This window comes from Ambystoma mexicanum, chromosome 1q (genome assembly GCF_040938575.1).
Source record: "Ambystoma mexicanum isolate Mex_15411 chromosome 1q, UKY_AmexF1_1, whole genome shotgun sequence".
NCBI classification, from domain to species: domain Eukaryota; kingdom Metazoa; phylum Chordata; class Amphibia; order Caudata; family Ambystomatidae; genus Ambystoma; species Ambystoma mexicanum.
Window position 1 is genome coordinate 1,279,280,625 of NC_090922.1, and position 21,639 is coordinate 1,279,302,263.

General features: G+C 45.6%; 1 protein-coding gene across 2 annotated transcripts in view; it reads left to right on the plus strand.

The window, feature by feature from the left end:
• The first annotated feature begins 6,702 nt into the window (after positions 1-6,702).
• Positions 6,703-21,639, plus strand: part of PLPP3 (phospholipid phosphatase 3) — a 90,812-nt gene continuing 75,875 nt past the window's right edge. Inside the window, exon 1 of one of the 2 annotated variants that reach the window (XM_069642113.1) lies at positions 6,703-7,311. In XM_069642113.1, the coding sequence (XP_069498214.1) occupies positions 7,173-7,311 (139 nt within the window). In that variant the 5' untranslated portion in view covers positions 6,703-7,172. The remainder of the gene's footprint in view (positions 7,312-21,639) is intronic. The other variant, XM_069642112.1, reaches the window with a different exon arrangement.

Genomic DNA, 21,639 nt, shown 5'->3' on the forward strand with positions numbered 1-21,639 from the left:
ATAATGGTGACGCTGCCCCTCCCCAGCTGGCAAGGGGCAGCGCCACCATTAAGGCTGAATAGGCGAGGCGCTGTCCCCTGCCAGGCAAGCATATACAAAATAAATGCAGAGATCAGCACCCGCTACTCCATTGGGGAGAGGGTGCTAATCTCTACAAAAGGCTGCCTGGCAGGGGTGCCAGTAGCCCATTGAGCCGGGGCTCGTCAAGGGAGCGTGGCCTAATGGGCCATGAAGACCCCCGTTGTTAGGCCACGCCCCCTCGATGAGCCCTGGCTCGATTTGTAGTTCCACTTAAGGCACTTGGTAATGGTGATTCAATGGGTGGCTGGTTTTCGAAAAAGATCTTCAGTCTCACCTTCCTCAAGAGTCAAGCACACTTTTTCATCAAATTGAGATGTATCGCAGGTAGGTGGTGGTGCTACATAGCAATATATTCAAGCACATGTGGGATGAAACTCTGGGTCACACTTGGATTCCGTTAAGGAGCACAGGTGCACAGAGGCGAATCTATAGAAAGGTTAGTAATGTTTGGGCAATTAACAATCAAGAATATGGATAATGTCTATGAGAGACTCTTCCAGCATCTGATATATGTTCATTGGTTCTTCCCTGCTTCTAGGAATTGACATTCGGCATAACCTCTCCCCCTTACCTCCAGTACTGCGTGAAGAAAATACTGGTGATCGACATTGGCTCTTTCACTATTGACACACCGGGTTACCGCATATGGATAAGGGCTATACTTTACACACATGGGCTAACCTGTAGTGACTTAATTGGATTGGCAATGTGTCAACTTAATAGGGTCACATCTAGCTGGCTCCATTACTAGACGGATTAAACATGTTCAATGAGATAGTACATCTTTGTTGGGAAAGTTGATGGATTGCTCTCGATATTATTGGTATTATAGATCATAAGTCAATTTGGAGTGTATACAAGACTGATATGTGCTTTTATATGATATGTTTTTTGCAGTCCGTAAGGCTCAAGAAGAAGGGGTCTTTACCTCAAAACACGTCAGCCAAAAAGCAGACCTTAACACTGAATTTGTGATGTTTCTTTTGTTATTAAATCTTATCTTTTATTATAAAAATGGAACAAATGTTCTGCTGATTTAATATTGGTCAGACCAAATGTTGGTTACATTGAATTGAAATTGTGACTGTTATGTACCATACTTGAAAGTGTGCAGCGGACGGGAGGATCCTAATTTTGGATCTTCTTTTTGTCTCTGTTTTGATAACAGGCCAGACAACCTTGCCAGATGCTTCCATCATCTCAGCTTATTTTTGCTGTGACAAAATTCTCGTCCTTTCCTCTTCATGTGTCCGGGCTTACTAAATTCATGACAGCAATGTCCAGCTCCTATAAAATGGCGGCTTTGACTGCAGTCTAATCACTACATATAGCCAGCTTCTATGATGTGAGTAGAGCCAGGATACAGGAAAATAACACAGCTGTTGGTTTATAGGTGTGTAAGAATCAGGACTGGATGGGAAGATTAACTAAAATCATGCCCTGCACACTTCTTGAAGAAGGCAGCAATCCGCAAGGTGCAAAAGGTTAATGATGAATGCCTGGAATCATGGGCCAACTATGCAAAATTGCTAACCTCGGTTGACAACAAGCAGGACCAGTGCACCTATTACAATTTAAGAATGCAACAAACTGCTTCATGAATGATGGCAATGTCCATGTTGGCAAGCATAAAGGTTGAAGTGCCAGGAATTAATGAAGGAACTGCAGTGTTGATGGATCGATATTGACCCTGCAGATCCAGGGCCTACATGCAGTTGCCTAAAGACTAGGGAGGAGAGTGCTCCATTGTAATGGTACACATCCCAGCATTAGTGATTCCCCAAAGTGACCTCCATATTAAGGAGTTTGCAAAAATGAATGAATACCATAGAAGGAAGAAATCATTTTATATTCAATGGCTAAAATGAGAGAACTATTTCTCATCAAAATCAATAAAGGCTTATGAAGACATTCCTGATGAATACAAATTATTCAGGAGGACCGCCATGATAATGACATCTATATTCATACCAGGACGCTAAGCAGCAGTGAATGCCAAGAGGTTGCAGATCACTAGTTGGGAATTGCTGCAGACATTCAATGCAACAATAAAAGGATGTAATGCAATCAAAGAAGAATTGAGAGCCATCATGCTGTGGACCCTCCAGAACAGGTATGTTCTGGATCTAATAACATCAATGGAAGGAGGCTTTTGTGCCATGGTCGGACGCGTTGCTGTACATATATACCATCTCCTAATGGAGAGAATCGAACCCTGACAGGAGCAATAATGATGCTAACAACCCTGCATACAAAGATGGAAGAGTAAGCTGATGAAACAACAGGAGACAAATGGAATCAAAAACAAAAGGAGACAATTGGTTCTCATCTCTGTTTTCATGGATTTCATCTTGGTTGGCGATTGCTTTCAAATTACTTGGAGCAATATTAGTATTAGTGATGCTAGTATTCTGTCTCATAAGAATCATTTTGGGACAATGCCAGAAGACAGCCAAGAAAGCTATTAGAATGAAGATAATGATTGACGTTAAGAGTGGCACTGGAGATAAAATGCAGACTGAAGTAAGTACTTGAGAAAACATCAAGAAGAGTTCTCTTGCACCTCCAGGAACAAAGTTTTACTATCCAGAAGATCGGAAGAGGTAAGTGGGACGATGGATATTCTGTTCAGCAGCCAGGGATTGTCGATTTATGATCTGGAGTGTGGATGAACATATAAAAAAGGCTTGTCACCTGAGGCGAGTGACGAAGATATGGGTCCCGAAAAAAAGAAAATATGATGAGATGATATTTATTTTATATGTTACATTTGTTAAAATAAGGGCGTTACATCAAAATACGACCACCCAAATCAGAGTGAACGACCGAGGGGATCTGACGGCCAACATCAGAATCAACAAGGGTGTGAAGCAAGGCTGTCCGCTTGCAGCCACATTATTCAAACTGTTTCTAGCGGACATACCAGAAATAACAACATGCACAAGACACTTCAGCCCGAAAATAAGCAACCAGGAAGTGTTGATAATATGCTATGCAGACGACATAGTAATACTAGACGAAACCAGAATCGGGCTGCAACGACTCATAAATAACCTATAGACTTACATGCAAAAAATGACCTGACGATCAACGTGGGAAAATCAAAGATTATGACGATAAATGGCAAGAACAACGCCATAATGAAAAAATTCAACTGGCATATAGAAGGAGAACCTCTCGAACGAATAGAGATGATAAAATACTTGGGTGTCGGACTCAATGCCTCAACAGTGGAAAAGAGCTGGGAAGATATTCTGCTGGCAAAAGTCAGAAGTCTAAGCGCACAAGGAAGGGTCGTAGATGGTAAATATGGAAAATTTTCACTAGCACCGGTAAGAATGTTCTATGTTCAAAAAGTTCTGCCCTCCTTAGCATATGGGAGCGAAGCTGGATTGAATCTATCATATAAAATATGGTCTAAACTGGAAAGTGGATTTTGGAAACCAGTGTTGAAGCTTCCAAGGAGCACTCCGATAGTGGCAATAAGAGCGGAATTGGGGCTCGAGTCACTTGAAGCCATAATGAAATGGAAATCATTATGTATGCTGAGGAAAATCTGTGAAGCCAGTCCAGCCGAGAGCTACAAACTACTGGCAACCAAAGGACTAGATAAAAATTCAACTTACCGCAACCAATGGAAAAGAGAATGGTCGCAGGTTCTATCAAAAATGGACTCATCTAAAGAAGAACTGGTCACAAACCCCAATAAAGTAAAAGAAAAGCTCATGAGACAGGACTGGATTGCAACAAGAGAGGCCAAGATGAAGCAAAAGAACATAAAAAACATGGCAGTTGAACATAGAAAAAGAAACATGCTTCCAGAGTATCTAGCAAAATTTCCATTTTACACACATAGAGCAACACTTTTAAAAATCCAGTTGGGAGTTTACCCAACTAATGGCTATAAAAATAGAACTGGAGGAAGAGGCACAAATGAAGGGCGCTGCAGATTCTGTCAAAACAAGTGGCAACTAGAGACACCGATGCATCTCATGACGAACTGCACTGCCATTTCAAAGGAAAGAAAGCGAATGCTATCAAGGTATATGTTAAAAATTACCCAATGCAACGACGAGGAACGATGGGATTATTTTATTCAAGGACACAATCCCAGATTCTCATGTGCGGGTGTAAACTTTTTGGATAAAATCCTCAAAGAAAAAGACGATGAACTAGTCGAGGAAAACACGCCAAAGACTGGATAAATTAAGTGAATAAACAAACATATACCTCTGGAGGTGAAGGACTTAAAGATAGTCATGACATAAAAGTGAAATGAAAGGAAAAGAAATGAAATGAAATGAAATGGAAAGTGTGATAAAAGTTTAAATGTAAACTAAAACACTTACACTATAAAAAAATAAATGCCCAAACCCTCAGGTATCAGAAGAAGATGAAGCATGAATTGCAGAAGAAGAGGAGAAGATGGGTGTGGTCGGAATTCGACCAGAGTAGGGAAGGTAGAGGAGCAGGTGGATGCTCTTCTTTGATCCCTGCCGCCTCACAGCCGTCCTATTGGTGTAGCAGACGAAGAGCTACATTTGGGAACCCGTGCATGAATCCATGTAACATTTGAAAGTGTATGAAAAACGATATGCACTCAGGCAGCCATTCAGAATATACCTTCACATTGGGGCAGAAGAAGGATGCTACCAGGAAAGATGTCCATTGCCAAGATGCCAGAATTCAGCTCTGAGCAATATGGATGTTTGAACCTATGCCGAAACGATATGAAAATACTTAAGACTGAAAATTGAACTGAAGTACTAAGAGAAACATGCACCTAAAAACGAAGTAATTATGAATATAAGAAGATGAAGTAACGTACTGACCAATAACTTTAAATACGATGTATAATTCTTATGTTCCCAAAATGCTCTTTGGTTTTATGCAAAACAGACAGAAACCCACATTGGTTGTATTTGTCTCCATAACCTTTCTCACAGGCGTTTTAAGGGAGAGTACAATAGGAGTGTAGTAGGCTTCCTTTCTTGGAATTATAACGTTCTATCAGAACATTATATGGTTATTGTAGGTTCTTATAATATGCTATGCTCAGCAAAACAGACTATAGGAAACGTGCTTCTGAGTACATGACTGTCACTCTCGAAGAGAAAGACAGAGACATATTGCCTGATTTACAAAACGTTTTTCAACGGGATTGTGCAATTGTAAAATGCTTTTGTAAATCAGGCCCATTGTGTGAGATAGAGAGACACAGTAAGAAAAAGAGAATGAGAGCGTACAGACAAAGAGGGGGAGAGGGAGTGCGAGATCAGTGTATGATATGTCGGGCACAGCTGGTAACATGGCAATAGAGTAACATTGTCTATACAAATATTAAGCAGATTAAGTAAATGGTTACCCAGTGCCATTGGAAGTAAAAACCAAAAATGTCCACTGCCAGACCCACATTTCCCGCACTAGTTACCTCAAATTCCATAATCCTTCTGCAGATAACCCCAGTCATAAAGCATGTTAAGAACCCCAAGCAGGATACAGTGTGTCTGTTATTGTTGATTATCATTCGGAGATACTCGCACTTCGGAACTTGCTAGAGGGGAGCTGAATTCGAAAATATGACAAATGTATCTTATCCTCTCCTTTTCAAGTGAGCGTGCGGGCGAGTGCGGAAATATGTATAGTGCCTCTATAAAACAATTCGTCTCTGACTGCTGCTGTTGGCTAAATGAATATACAGTTTGCCTTTTCTGGACATTATTTGCCTGGCAGTAGTTATGTAGGTTGGGTCCAGGGTGCCCTTATCTACCCAGATGCCTAATATCCTGACAGCCGCTATCATTGCATTTTAGATTTAGGAATTGTAGGTTCACGACGCGCCAGCCGTGCCGTGCACGTGCTTTTTTGTCTGTTCTTGAATGTGTCCTCCATACCTGACACACACAGCACAGACATCCGCTGCGTGTTACCTGTTGTTCTGCATGTATACATTATGAAACATGAGAGTTGTATAAAAGCACGCACGTGGAGGGGTGCAGCGTGCTGATATTTGACACATGTCATTGTGTTTGTGGAGACCCCTCGCCACCCACCCCCCATGTGTTATTATTTTTCTTCAAAAATGTTACTAGCCGTATACCCCTTATACCTCTTCCCTGTTATATGAGCAGATACTTTCAGGCCTCGCACGTCATGGGGAAATGTATGAAAAACCCCTGCTCTGTTCACCCGATACCCACCCCCCGCGGGTACTCTCAATCGTTTGACAAGTACGTGCGAACCTATTATTTCGCAATGTTTAATGTTCGTTTAATTTTCCCAAAGAATGGCAAATTGGCGGGTAGGAAATTGAAGCAAAACCTTGAAAAAAACGTTTATGGCAAGTTGCAGAAGAAAAAAATTGAAAAGATTTAGATCCTCAAAAGTTGTACAATGTATACAAAATCTGTAAGGACCCGTTTGCAAGCGGTGCTTGTATTTTCCACTCGCCTTCACTTCCCCACTGTGAACGCTAGAGGCTGCCGAGCACCGTGTCGGAGGGTTAACTTTTGCAAAGTTTGGGAGAGGAGGAACAAAATGTGGCCTTAATTATCATATGTAAAAGTCAGCCTCAGGAAGGGGGCTGTCCGCCGAAATCCCATCAGAGCCGAGGCGAGGATCAGAAAAGGGGGTGGAAAAGAGTTTGTGAAATATAAGTGCAGCTCCCGCGCCGAGGGCTTGTTGATCGCAGAGAGCAGCAGGGAGAGCAGCAGAGCTTTGTGCACGAGAGGAGAGCTCCGCCACCCCCTGCCCCACTCCATTCACCCACCGACCACCCGGTAGGGGGGCCGCAGACCAGCACACTCCAGGAATCCCCTTGCATAGCCCCCTCCCACACTTGCCCAGACGCCTGAGTCCGTATCCTCCAGTGTTTGAGAACTTTTCGAAGCTGGATCTTGTGAACCCGCCGGTGTGTGTTTTTCTGCAGCTCGTCCAGGGATAGGAACGTTGTGCCTCGCTCCTCCCAGGCGTTTTTGTTACTTATAAACTAAACCAGCCGAGGCCAAGGTCGGCGCCGCTGCGAGCATCGCCGGCTGCTGCCCGCGGGCAACGTGTGCTCTGATCGGACAGGGACCGCAATTCAGCCGAACATGCAGAGCTACAAATACGACAAAGCCATGGCCCCAGAGAGCAGGAACGGGGGCACCCCGGCGCTGAACAACAACCCCGCAAAGAACAGCAGCAAGAAAGTGGTGATGATTTGCCTAGACGTCTTCTGCCTGCTTATGGGTGAGTACGGCCGCCCTGCCGGACTCTGTTTTGTGTTCCTCATTTCATGTTTGTGAGTATTGTTGCTCTGCGACCCTCTCTCACCCGAGACCCCGAGTCTCCGCCGGTTGTTTTTTGTTTGAAAGCCGATCCCGCTCCATTGTAAACCGTACAGTTGCATGTTTTGGCGGTGGGGTGCCAGTGTGCAGAGTCCTGCTGGTTTTCTTTGCATTGTGCACGGATTGTCTCCTGATACCACGATATCGGGACCCGTACATCGCAGCTCCGAGTTGTGCCTCTTTGTTTTTTGCTCACTGTACTTTGGCAAGTTTGAAACTTTTGGTTGAGGGTTCGGGCCGCAGTAGTCGGTTATTAGGGCAGGATGGCACGGGCAGCTGTGGAGCCCTCCAGGGTAGGGTGGTGGCAGACAAACGCTGCCCCTGTTACCTTCACAGAGCAGCTACAGTGGATGTGGGCAAGTACAGTAACACACTATCCGAGGCCGGCAGGCCCCGGTGGGCTGATGTTCAGCGCAGAGCTCAGCGTTATTCTCTTCCCAGAGTGCAAACAGGATGCTCGCCTTCTCTCTGGGACGGTGTTAGTAAAGCAACGGGGACCCCCGTCTGCCTCGAATACAAAACAGATGCGTGGAAGGTCCGAGTCCACATCTGACGCGAGCGAGACCTAACCCCACAACAACAAAAAACAGAGCTTTATTTTCATATGCATGCCTATGTACTTCTGGTGTGTGTGTATTAAGTGCACACTTTTCGTCTGCAACTGAGGTGCGCATTTCTCATTGTTCCCCCCACGTCTCAAACTTTTGGACAACGTACCCCTTTATAGCAGGGTGGCAGCTAACCAGCTCGACCACGTAGCCATAGACAGGGGGCGCATACAAACACCAAGGGCTCGATTCATGGAGTATTTGCCCGGTTCAGAGTGACTTTGCGCTGCTGAAAAGTGACCTTGCACTGCCGACACAAACCCCGATTCATGGAACCGTCCAAAGTGTATTTTTGCAGTGCAAAGTTCATTTTGTAATGCCAAAATGACTTTGCACTGCAAAAATACACTTTGCACAGTTCCATTATTCAGGGTTTGTGTTAGCAGTGCAAAGTCACTTTTCATCAGTGCAAAGTCCCTTTGAACCGTGCAAAAAGTTCCATGGATAGGGCCCTATGTGTTTATCGTGAAAGCCTCGGTCAATGTTTTTTGAGGTCCCCGGTTGTTGCTAGTAGATAGATAGTGATGGCAGTGGTGTGCACTGGGTGCTTGCTACAAGTGGCACGTGGCCATCTTAATATTCGCCCTTCTTCTTTTGCGACAGCAGCAACAGCATAGCCTATGGTTGCATTTACACACTCCATGGGCCTGATTCATGGAACTTTTGGCGTAGTGCAAAGTGACTTTGCACTGCGCTTAAAGTTCCACAATCAGGCCCGAGGTGTCTTGCATTGGATTACCCATTGGATGGTTGACAGATGCTGGCATTTGAAAGAAAGCGCACATTAATGGAGAGTTCTTGGTACCATTAGATTGGATATATCAGCTATAGCTTCTGTGGTTAACCCCTCTTAAGTTTTGTGGTGTTCCTTCACTATATCCACAGCAAGCTAGCAAGTCAATTTTCACATTTTCACTAACATAGCTCTCCTTCAACACTGCTGTAATTACTCTTGACAGTGCAAAAGCTCAGATGCAAAATGATGTATGCATGTACCTAGAAGATATCCCTTTGCACAGTATAGTGTGCATGATGGAGGATATGGACAATGCTCACAGTGTTCTAGTCACAGGGGTGCATGGTGCACTAAAATCATGCTGTATTAATCCCAAATAAGGGGCACGCATGCAGCAGGGTGCAGTCATTGAGAGCACGCCATTTGGTACACTGAATTAGTAGCCTGGGTGGCACGAAGTGAACAATTTGTTTTTTCGGCTCTATGCCTCAAAGTTTTCAAGGGATTTGCAAAACAAAGAGCGCAACATGTGGGCTGCATTGGGAACAGGCACTGTGTCTGAGAACATTAAAGCCATATGCAGAGACTGTGAATGCTAATGACAAATGAGCCCAACGTTGCTGACTCAAACATGTGTCCGCAGCGCGTCCTGGCATCAGGCACGCTGGCCTGCAGTCCTGCTGAGGGTGTGCTGCTGACTCCAAATATGCATCTGTTGAGGGTTGTGGGCATAGTGGTCTTGAGTGTCTCTGACGGGACAGTGCTAACTCCCAACATGAATCTAGAGAGGGCCCTCAGCATCAGACCCCCCAAACCCGTCCCCTGGAGGTGTACTTGTGACCCCCATCATGGGCCTGCAGAGGGTTCTAGGCAGCAGGCACAGTGTTCTGGGTCCTCCAGTGAGGCGTTGGTCACTTAGAACCTGTCTACGGATAGCTCTGCGAGTGCCCTCACGTCCAACTGGGGTGAACTGCCAACTGAAGCATGTTGACAGAAGGCATATAGACCATCTGACCGTGCCTGTACACCTCTGTGGTGTGCCATGATATCCCAACTTTGTGTCCGCAGAGAACCTGCAGATTGAACAGAGTGCCCTGACATTAACTTTTGTGGTGGCACTGCTAACTCAAATGTATCCGTGGGGGACATGAACACCAGGGAGAGCTCAGAGCTCATAGTATCAACCTCCTGCATGGTTAACTCCAATGTGTCTGCAGAAGGCCACCTGACATCTGAGTTAGTGTCCATGTGTCATCCTGGGGTTCAACAGATAATTGAAGCTTATCATTCGGGTGCCATGGCGATCACGAACCGTGCCCCAGGCCTCTTCTAGGCATATAGAAAGCCTTGGCCATGAGAGGAAGTGCTCTGGAGGCGTCCTGTGGGGTTCATTGCAATATAAGCCATGTGCCGTCAGGGGGCTTCGGGCATCAGTGGCAATGCCTCGGAGGCTGCCTGTGGGGTCCATTGTAATCTCTGCCATGTGTCTTGAAGGGCCTTCGGCATATGATATGATAGGTTATTTATAACGCACTTAATACCCAGAAGTTTCTAACCGCGGATCGAACCTGTGGTGCTCCGTGACGTCTTGCTTCCAAGGCGAGCATGTGGCCCCTGAGCTATCCTCCCGAGGCGATCAGAGGCAGTGCCCTGGAGGGGCTCGTAAACTCAGCCATGTGCATTCAGAGCACGTCAGGCAATAGAGGTCGTGCTCTGGAGGAGCCTTGCAGGGTTCATTGCAACCTCAGCTATGTATCTTCGTAGGCCCGGAGACGCCAGAGGCATCCTTATTGTGTCCCTGTAAGTGCACTTCTAACAGTAACGTGTGTCTGCAGAGCGAATCAGGTAGCAGATAACAAGTGGCTTGGCCTCCTCCCCCTCCATGGGTCACTGACAACTTAACTAGTGTCTTTAGAAGACTTCTAGAATCCGGGAATTGCCCCCTGCTGGGGGCCACTTCTATCTCAAACACATCCGTGCACAAGGCTCCAAGCAGCAATCACTACCTGTCCCCATCCCCACCTCCTCGGGGGCACTGCTAACACTAACACGTCTGCGCAGGGCCTCGGGCTGCAGAGACAGTGTCCAGGCGCCCTCCTAGGGGCAGATAAGAGAAGCTTGGCGCTGGGCAGACAAAGAGACACCTTCTGAGCTGCTTTGCTGTAAAGTAAACCGAGCAAATCTTATTAGAAACGACAGCAGGTCCAGCAGACTGTGCCACCGAGAAGCGTCGGCGTTCGACGGCGCAGAGCGTGGAACTCACGCACACGTCTAGCCGCGCGCGTGTGTGTGTGTGCGCGCGCGCGCGTGCGCAGTCGCGGCAGGCAGCGGGAAAGAATGCAGCTGTATGCTGGCTGACCTCCCCGTGGAAAGACTGTCATTATGCGGTGCTCTGAGCTAAGCGCTCGCCACCGCTGTAGCCGAGCTCTGCTCTCCATGGGAAAAGTCCATGGCGCTGTGAGCAGAGAGGAGACCCTCTGTTTTCATCTGACGCGCATGCATTGTCATGCAGCAGCGAGTTGTGAAGGGCCTAATGTCCACCGAAACCTGTACTCTAAAGGTCCAACGGGGGGGGGGGGGGGGGCGGGGTGCGGCCCAGTATCGCCTAACATGGAGGCCGTCCATCCCCGCGGCGTGTACGGCCACGTGACTCCTCATTAACAGAGTCTAATTTGCCGAATTAGACGGCATTTCCAAACTTGGAAGTAGGTATCGGGTGACAATTAGTTCGCAATCCAGCTGTGAATGGTCTCGCTTGAAACTTAAATGACCGGTTCTGAATGCGCGTGTGTCCCCAGTAACCCCTCTACTCTCACTTCTCTCCCGAGTTAGGGCGATTGTGCTTCAAAGACGCGGGACTGTTTGGTCATGCCTACACTGCCGAAATATTTTTATGTGAAATGCATGCGGACACAAACATCACTTAAGCTGTTTGGAGGTCTGTCAAGGTGCCTAAATGCCATTTTCCACCTGTCGCCATACCTCCACACGAGTTTAGGGATACCTCCCAACTCACACGCTTTGGGTGGGTGTCACCTGCCAGGTAGCCCTTTCACTTAACCCCTAAACCTTTCACTCACCCAAACACTTCAATGGGCTCTCACGCACCCAAAACAAAATCGACTGTTTTCAACAGCACTGGGGACACAAAAAGGTTGAGAGCTATCGCTTAGGGTCCACTGAGAGTCGCATGTAGGGTCCATTGATAGTGTGGCTAGTCATTCAATCCCATGGCAGCAGAGTTCACGAGTGCACATGGCATTTTCCCCACATGTCACACAACTTTCAAGGTATGGTTAGCACTGTCTCATCGCTAGAGGAATTGCATAACAATGTTGCTTCACATCTCTTAGCTGATTTTTGTGAAAAAGTGAGCTGTAAAAAGGTAGGGGTAGAAAATGCGCCCGTCAGATAGAAACCTTTAATTAAAGTTTAGTTGTGGTGGGTTTTCGCTCAAAAATGGCTACCACTAATAATTACTCAGTGCAGTAAATGTGCACTGTATGTGCATTCCAAGAAGAGCAGGGCCAGCATGCAATTGTGCTCCCCCTCTTTATCCACAAGGGGAGCCTCAGAGCAAGAAATATATATATATAGAGAGACAGGCAATGAGAGAGAGGGGGGGGGGGCGGGGAGAGAGAAAGAGAGAGAGGGGGGAGGTGGGGAGAGAGAGAGTTTGTGTTGTGTTCCGATTCAGCTTTCACCATTGCACAACCAACATGTTGACTTCGTTTTGAAAGGATTCTTGTCTTCTCGCTCTTGTAGATGTCTTTACTGTTAAATCCACGCATTGCTTCTTATAGTGCGCAATTGAACCCTTGCGTGGGGTCATAGAGATGTTGTTGAAAGGTACGTTTAGCATTTGGGAGGTGTAGGACCACATCTTGCATATAAACCATTTCACCAACAATATGGAGTGCATTGATATTGCACCAATTTCCGGCGTCTACCATAAAGAACACAGGGAACAACGAGCACCACATTGTATTCATCTATTTCACACTGAAAAATTGGATTGCTAATCATTTTTCTTTGTCCCTCATCCCACAAAGCAGCAACAACCGGAGTACGAACAATTTCCGGAACTTTTTGTGGTCTGGTGCAAACTTTCACACAAGTCCATGCATTTGTATTCAGTGTAAATAATTAGCGAACGAGAAGCTCAAGAAATATTTCTGTTGAATGCTATGTTAGTTGAAGGCTTGGGAAAGGTGATCATGTCTCATCAAAAGAGCAAGAGGCAGTACCAGTACATAGTGGGTTGCGATCCAAAGTCCCCTTATACGATAATGCAGGTCCCCCTCGACGCGAGGTTAGTCACGTGGCACCAGGCATTGTGGAAAAGTATGCATCGCAGACCGTGTTATCAGCATAGTGCCTTATTAACAAACACATGACATCTGTGCTCATATAAGGCGTATCTCTATCAGCGCTTCCTCTTTCCGCACAGCACGCTTGTATTCCCTGGAATATTTCTTGATCGCCCCTTGGTCTGCATCCTGCTGCTCCCTAGATGTTTTGGACTACAACCCCCATAATCCTGAAACCATTGATCCTGCCTGCTAGGGCTGGTGGGAGCCCCAGGACTAAACATCTGGAGAATCAAAGGTTGCAGTCCCCTCCCCGTCTTGTGTCTCCAAGTTGGATAGGTACTTGACACATGCAATGGATGATGGGTCAGGGTATGGTGGGATAATGTGATTCACATGGTAAAGCAGGACGGCAGATCACTGAAACCCTTTGGACTGGATGTGATGAATAGTGTTGAGTTTTGCTTGAGATCTTTCACTCTGATCCCCACTACTCGACTCAATGTATTATTCAAGGCACAATCCATCTTCTCTCCCCATTGGTCAGCGTTCATCTCGTCTCTACACTGGAGCTGAATTCTCTATAAACAATATCTCATATAATAACCTGCTCTTGTGCTTGTAAATGAACTGCACCAGAGGTTATGCCATAGAGGGAGTGTGAGGGGATTGAATGTAGGACGTGCAGAATGCCATGGTATGTGACTCATAAACACAGGAAAATCCCATTAGGGAACAGAAGAAAGCGAAGATAATGCTGGAGGCCCTGTAGCATCAGCTGTCGTACATTAGCCAATGAGGAGCCATGATGGTTCTTACCTAACACCCGGTTCTGCAGCGCTACAATTCTCCCATTATCTACTGGAGAAAGTTTGAACAAAGAGCGAGTGACCTCAGCAATTGGGGGAAGACCTATCTATAGCACCTCAATAAGAGGATTTCTTGACATGGGTACTCAGCAAGTTTAATATCAGGGAACTTTTATGCGTGGCACGAGACAGCTCCCTTTTCCATAGCGTGGATTTGGGAGACGAGAAGGATGATGACGTTGCTGTTTGATTGTTGTTCAAAGGTTGGCTTTAACACACAACACCACATGTGAAGGGAATTCATATGCATTGTGACATTATCGTGATAGGCGTATTTCTATTTCTCAACCCACTTCTCTAAAATTGAATACTTGCCTTGGAAATCTTTTTTTAAAGCTAACAGTTAATTGCTTCATGGATGCAAGTCATCTGGCATCTAAAGGAAACATTAATAACACAGTGGATCCCAAATTCATTTTGAAAATTCCAGAGCATCTAGGACTATGGAATTGGATTATAGGAAACTAGTGTAGCTCTCTCTTGCTTTTATCCTGTTTTGATGCGCCCGGCAGCTCATCTGGTCTCTATTACAGGGCTTCAAGACATTAAGAGATTAAGGAGGGAGACATCATCATTTTCCAAACAGTCACATGCGGGAAGCGGGGTAGCAAGGCCATGGCTCCTTCTGAAGCTTACACCAGCACGTTTTTTAGATGCCATTTATTTAATAGATTAAATAAATAGTGGTGGAAAATTCTGGGCAGACGCCTTCAGAAAGGATCCCCAAACATCGCTCTCATGCATTCCCCAAGCACTGAATCTAGACCCGGGTCCACAGACTGGAGGTAACCTAATGATGAGGCCAGCGAGTAAGAAATCACTAGTGGCCGTCTTTCGTTTAACAGCATACCACACTTGTATGTATCATGCTTGACGTCATCGGAACCACAGAGTTCCCTACAAGAGGAGACAGGGGCATTAACTAAAAAAAAAAGACTGGATTGCGTGAAGCCCGTGCATGACCATGTGCTTGCATGCACAGACACATCAACTTTGTGCACACTGTCCCGGTCAACTGAGCGAGAGCGTGCCAGGCACAGAACAAAGTACAAGACTCAAACTATTCAAAGAGAGGATGATCGAATGCTATTACATACGTTTCTATACCTTGTCCACGAGGCACACACTGTCATCTTAGGCACAGTGCAATCTACACGTGTACAGTGTAGCATGAACTACCCAGCGTTGTTGTGATGATGCGAAACACAGTGCTTGCATGCAGTCAACATATGCATACACAGACCTACATTAATTTCCTGAAGATGTAAGGACGTGAAAACCATGTATCCCAAAACGGAATCTTGAAATATCTGTTGATGTTAAGTCTAAGTACACAATCATTCACTTTATCAGTGTTTCACATGGATTTGCATGCAGTTTACACTGCTTCATACCACCAAGCAGGCGGCGAGGGGGGGATGGGTAGGAGGGGCTGCAATGTGTGGCTTTACAGATGTTTTGGACTGCAACTCCCTTGATCCCTTGTCATTGACTCTGCTTGATAGGGATGACGGAAGTTGTAGTCCAAAACATGTGGAGAGCCAGAGGTTGCATTTCTATGGGTTCAAGGATTAAAAGCTGGGAAGCATTGTGGTTGCTTGTGTGTAATGCAGCAGCGGTATTGGTAGGTTTGACTTCTTTTGGAAGGATTTTGAACTGTCAAGCACTGGCGATCTTGTGGGAGTGTTATATGTATGACTTCCAGGACTTAGTCCCAATTGGACCTGAACCTCTTCTGCAGCATATTACCAGGTGTGCCTACTAAAAAAACATCTCCCATCCATGAATCAAATGTGACCATCTCAGGCAACAGCACAATCTTCAAGAGCACAGAAACACAACAACTAGACACAGATGGGCAGATGCATAGTCATTTCATATCACCGTCTACGCACAGATGGAAGCAACTAGGTAGTGCAAGCTCACCTCTGATGCACACCTTCAATCAACGTTGCAATGCTGCAAACATGTCCTCTATTTCCCAATGGGCATCGCAGGGAAAGACGTGGCTACTTGAAACGGGGTATAATCATGTTATTGATTTGATGCTATTTGTAGTGGCAAACTTGGAACAGGTGCACTCAATTTCATTCTTGTGTGATATATAAAAGCGTCCCTCTCCATTAACAGGCCCACCAGCCTTTGAAACTCCAATCCCAATACACGAGGGGCAGGATAGCAGTGAATCAAGGAGAGATTTGCCCTACATTTAAATGCAGTCAATCTGCAGCAGATGAGCCCAACTGGAGCAGATCTTAGTATCTAAAACCAAAAGGTATGCATTTGATCTGTATCGGAATGCACATGCTTTGGGGAAGGTCAAAAGTTGAAGCAGATTCCTGGTTATCTGCACATCTCCCCCTTACTGTATGTGGCTTTGGGCGCTTGGCTGAGCGCATTGTTGCAATTCTGTCTGTAGTGCGCTGTTGGGGCCATTTCAAGCAGAGGCAAGACAGTTGAATCTATAGATCTTTGTGGTGGGAGGTGTCTTGAGCGAAAAAGTCAGAAGGAGCGTACTTTCGTAAAAAAAGAGCGTCACCAGCATTCACAAGTCAATGATCTACATAGAAGCAGTTCAGTTGTACAGATCAGAAGAAACGTGTGCCAGGCCTTCACAATTCAGTTTATGGGCATTAACAAAATAAAGAATAATAACTCTTTGAAATGGTTTTACATCACAATCATGGCTCACAAACCTCCATGCTTCACACAAAGTATCACACTCAAGTGCGGCCATAGTGGGAATGACACATGTACAACATCTGAAACAGGCCCCACGTGTTCAAACACGCTGAAGGCTGCATTCTTTCCGGAAGCGTTCCTCTTTAACTCGTATCCCAGTTATTCGGGATCCCAGGCTGGTGGGAGCCATCACGTGGAACGGGTGGCAACGCCCCAAACTGACGCTGCCTCTGTATCGTTCTGAAGATTCCTTTCCCCGTGGAGCACACACAGGTCGGTACCCTGAAACATTGCAATGCAAACAATAGCCCCCTCGCTTCCCACAGACAGCTTTCCCGCCCCGTGTCGTTACAGAATGTCAAACGAGGCGGTAACTGGAGACTTCTGAGCCAGGCTCACTGTATCTCTGCGGATGATAACAGGCCCGAAGACCAAAGGCTGTCTAACACTGTCCCCAGGAGAATGCTTATCTGGCCGGTGGGGGATGGGGCAGGAGAGGTGCTGAACATATAATTGGGGGAGCTTAGACCTTCCTCAGCCGCATCTAGCTCTGGAATGAGTCAGTTCTGCGTGCACAGAGTCACCATATTTCCCCAATAAAACCTGTGCATTGTAATTTGAGACTCATAAGCTCCAACTCAGCAACGTTGTTGAACTGCATCGGCACATCTCTGAACTGAATAAAAGGGGCTCCACCTATATCTTTAAGGCATTAATTCTTTCAGTTTTGGAAAGCTTGTCCTAAATCTGGGATGCCAATTACTCTGCTCACACATGTTCCAGTAGTGTGTGCCTGCAATGGCGCTACAGTGTCTGGGTGCATCATACGCTGGGCCCAGTGCTCCAGATAAGATTTTGAAACCGGAGTATTTTCCTGTGTTTTTTCAAAGTTCGGAGTAAAATGTTTTTTAGAGAGAAACAATGGACACCGTATCCCTAGCGAGTAAAAATACATTTCAACTGTAAAACAGAAATGTTTTTGAAATGCATATTACTTTGTACCTATTTGTCCATGCAGTTTGAAAGGTGCATTTTTCTTCATACCAGCCATTAATATTAGCACTTTCTTCCTGTGGCACTGCGTGCACTACTGCTATTCCAAACATGTCCAGGGAGCTGTGTGGGTGAAAGCAGGGGCGCACACTCCTTGTGTGTCTGGGTCTTATTTTTTGCTGGTAGTATTTTTATTCCCTGTTTTTCTTTTCTGGGAGTATTTGCCTATTTTTAGTGAGTAAAAGTGGACGATACATCGCTTTGTTGCAGGGTGGAGTGGACATCTTTTTGTGGCTTGGTTTCACACTGGAAACGTCATGGGAGGCAATTCAAACGGGGTGGTCTAATGGTATGGCAAGACAACTGGGTGTGCTTTCTGTTGAGATTTCCACAGTGGGCCAGCTAGAAGACTGGCAAGCAGGTTACCCAGAGTTGCAGTGGGATCCTGCATGGTCATCTGGGCTGTAAACTGGCATAACAACAGTGTAGCTCTATATGGAGGCCTGTCTGATAAAAAAAGGAGGCAGTCTGTTGGGTGACACAGGGTTTATTCTCAGAGCATTGCCCCTCAGTGAATTTATAATTAACAGGCCATGGAAGCTGGTGGCAGCCAATATATGCCGTGTTGGGCATTATAGAATGTGCAAGAGGATTGATATGCAAGGCAGAAGGAACACACGAGTACTGATTTTGAAGCTCAACGAGTGCTCTGGAGGTAGCATTGTGGGATATGATGACACTAGGTATGCCAGGACACCAAGAAGCTGAGACTGCGGTCTCCTGGGCTTCACATGCTACTAAAACGTTCCTAGTTCTCTCAGGGACCTTGCAAGACCAGGTGGATGTCACATCTTCTACCACATCATTCACTCACTCGCTCACTCACTCTATCAATATTGAGGAAGGAGTGCAGGTTAGTAACACTGGAAGATACTTTTCACAGAAAGGGGCTGCATGATGCAGGCTCACAGCAAACGCGTCAGAAGCAAGAACTGTACATTAATTAAAAAGACTCAAGGTACATTCTCGGAACGTGTGTGTCGCAGGAGAGTTGCTAGGTCTGGAAAAGACCCAGGGCTAAGCTTATGTCGGAACTGTTGGGACAGGGGGCTAGCTAGTCTTTTGGCTCTAGCTCCTGAGATTCTATCCGGGGCTACAACCAAAAGATCAGGGGCTATAGCACCCTTAGCCCCCCCCTAGCAACGCCCCTGTGTGTGTGTGTGTTTGTGTCTACATCTATTCATGCCGGCGTGCAGGCATGCCCAGTCATAATACTGATCTGGAACAGGTTTGTTGAGGATTACAACTGATTACTTCTGAGAAAGTGCAATCAAAAGGCAACTGTCTTCCCCAGATTTCACAAGTTCGGGCATGTGTGTGTAATTTGAGCTTGTTTTTAATCCCAAAAAGCTAGAAATAAGAAGACTACCTTTTCTAATTCCACTTTGCCCGATCTTACTCGCCTGACTGAAAGAATTCGTGTCTCTCTCAGTGGGGGCTAATTCTTATGTTAAAAGGGGCATCGCCATTTACGCTGATTATTCTTTTTCAAATAAAACCATTCACTGCTCAAAAATTGGACAAGTGACATGTAGCTACGCTGTTTTGCCAAATAGACGATACCTTTAGCTGCAAGACATGTAGTAATATAAGCAAAATGGCCTGAGAAAACGGCAAGGAACTAAAAGCAGCAAGCAAGCAATGGTGCACGGGTGGGGAGTGAGGGGCGGTAGTCCCTGTGACATTAAAAGAAAGCCAGACATAGTCCAACAGGATGAGAACCCAACAGCTTCTTTACAGTCTTTGTATGCCTCTTGGCTGCCTGTACAGTATACTACACCTAAGCAATTGCTGCATGTTTGCAAGCATAAACACGAATCTCAACATTCCTCTTATTTTGGTTTGCAGATTGGATTAAAATGCACGCCCAGTTAATGTGGTTCACATAAATGTTTGCTTTGCTGCAGCAGCGACCATTTATAAAAACATCTGGACTCATTTTACAGGGTTAGTGATGAGGGACGGAGACGGGTCGGAGTAGTGGTGCCGATTAAAAGGAAAACATTGTCTCCTGGCGATGCCAGACAAAACAGAAACCTCGAACCTACCAGCATGGGAAGGCCAATGAAGCAGCGGGTCCTTTCAAGGCCTTCTCTGACGTTGGAATGTATTTAGGGGCAGAATTCAGGGCCTCCTAACAGATTCTGTTTCATATTTCATGTGTGTTTTTTCTGACTGTAGTATTAGCAGAGGCATATATCTGGCTTTGGCATCCCACTGCACGAAGATAGATGGCGATAGAGTTCACTTGGTCTGATAGTGAGCTGTGGTTGCGAGTGAAGTGAGCAGGGAAATTCTAGAGCAGGGGGCCTTCAGGTGGTATAACAGGGAAAGAAATGAAGATGTGATAGGCAGGCGCTAAAAGCAGCACCTGGGTATCCAGAATTAACCAGTGACCAGTAGCTACCACCCAGGAACCACGAGCTAGTACATAGAGTTCTGCAAATCTAACTTCCACGTAAGATGCAAACATATCACTTTGTCCATTATTTATGTCTCCTTATGCTTTAAATTTTGTATAGATGTGTTCTAATGCTTATTTATAAATTGTCACAAACATACAGAGTTAAATCCACGTAGGTGTGTTTGTTCGGTATCAAGTTGCCCTGGGGAGCCAAAAGTATCTCCTGGTAGCTGTTGGTGTGAAGCTAACGAGGCCCTTCTAGGCTACAAGCAGGAGCTAAATAGCTCCTAGCTCCCCTCAATTTAGAACCCTGCATAACCATTGGCTTATACTAAATGATAGATTGACACACTGGCTATCTTCCTGTGTGGAGGGTTTGGGTTTACCAAAATGGAACACTCCAAAACACAATAGGAAAGTATATTTAGTGATCCAGCCTCTGCCTCGATACCCAGCAAGGGGTAGGAACTTGAATAGCAAAGGTGTTTGTAAGTATCACATCATCGGTTAGTTTCCTACAGCAGGAATACCAGTCCCAGAATACAGCGGCCCATAAAATGTACTCAGACTGCTGGCCAGTGGGCAGCTAGGTTTGGGGCTTTGAATAGAAACGAGAGATGCATGCATCACGGGTGTGCTCAACCAATCCTAGATCAGACAAAGCTTCACCTAGCACATTATGTTAATTTATGTATATGCAATTATTAGTGCTGTCGACAGAGAGGTTCTGCGGTGGTGTGTGTACTAGAGAGGAAGGCAACCAAGAAGAAGAACATATCTGTGGGCCACAGAAGTCATTGGTTGGTTTTTCAAAAACGTTTGGAAGAAATAAGTTTTCAGAAGTTTACTGAGTTTTATTAAGTTGAGTTTATGTCTTAATTCTGAAGGGAGCCTGTTCCAAATTGTTGTCCCCTTGTACCAATTGAGGTCATGCACCAACCGAGTTTTCTTTCAGCTTTTGGACAATCAGCTCAGACGTTTCAGAGGCACCTAATGTGCTAGAAGGAATGTCAAGTTTAAACAATGACTTGCGGCAGATCGCATAAGTTCCCGCAATGACCTTTGTGAACCGAAGTGGGCACCTTAACACCACCCCCAGGAAGCCAATGCAGGTTTGTCAACTAGGAGTTGCCGCGGTATGGCTGGGTATAGTTTGGGCTGTTTGTTTCTAGAAGAATTTGCATCAGTGAAATAATGGTCATGGGAGCACCTTCATTTAGTGGATTAGTCATCAAGATTCGAGGAAATCATGGCTGTAGCAATGGTGGCCCAAAGCATTTGTTGGAGGGATGTCTGAATTCTTTAAAGATTCATATATAGTAGTAGGATGAGCTAATAATTAGCTTAGTGTGGATTCGTAGGCATAGACCCCTGTAGTTTTAACCATAGGAATACTCTAAGGATATGGAAAAAGTGGAGGGTGAGCAGAGAATTTGTGATCTTGGGCTCACTTACTGGTTATCGGAAGATCGTTTATAGCTACGTGATGCCATGGGCTGCGATTTGGACCTGATATCAGTTGAAAAAATTGACTTCAAAATGCCAGAATGCTTTTGTGACCCTGCCAT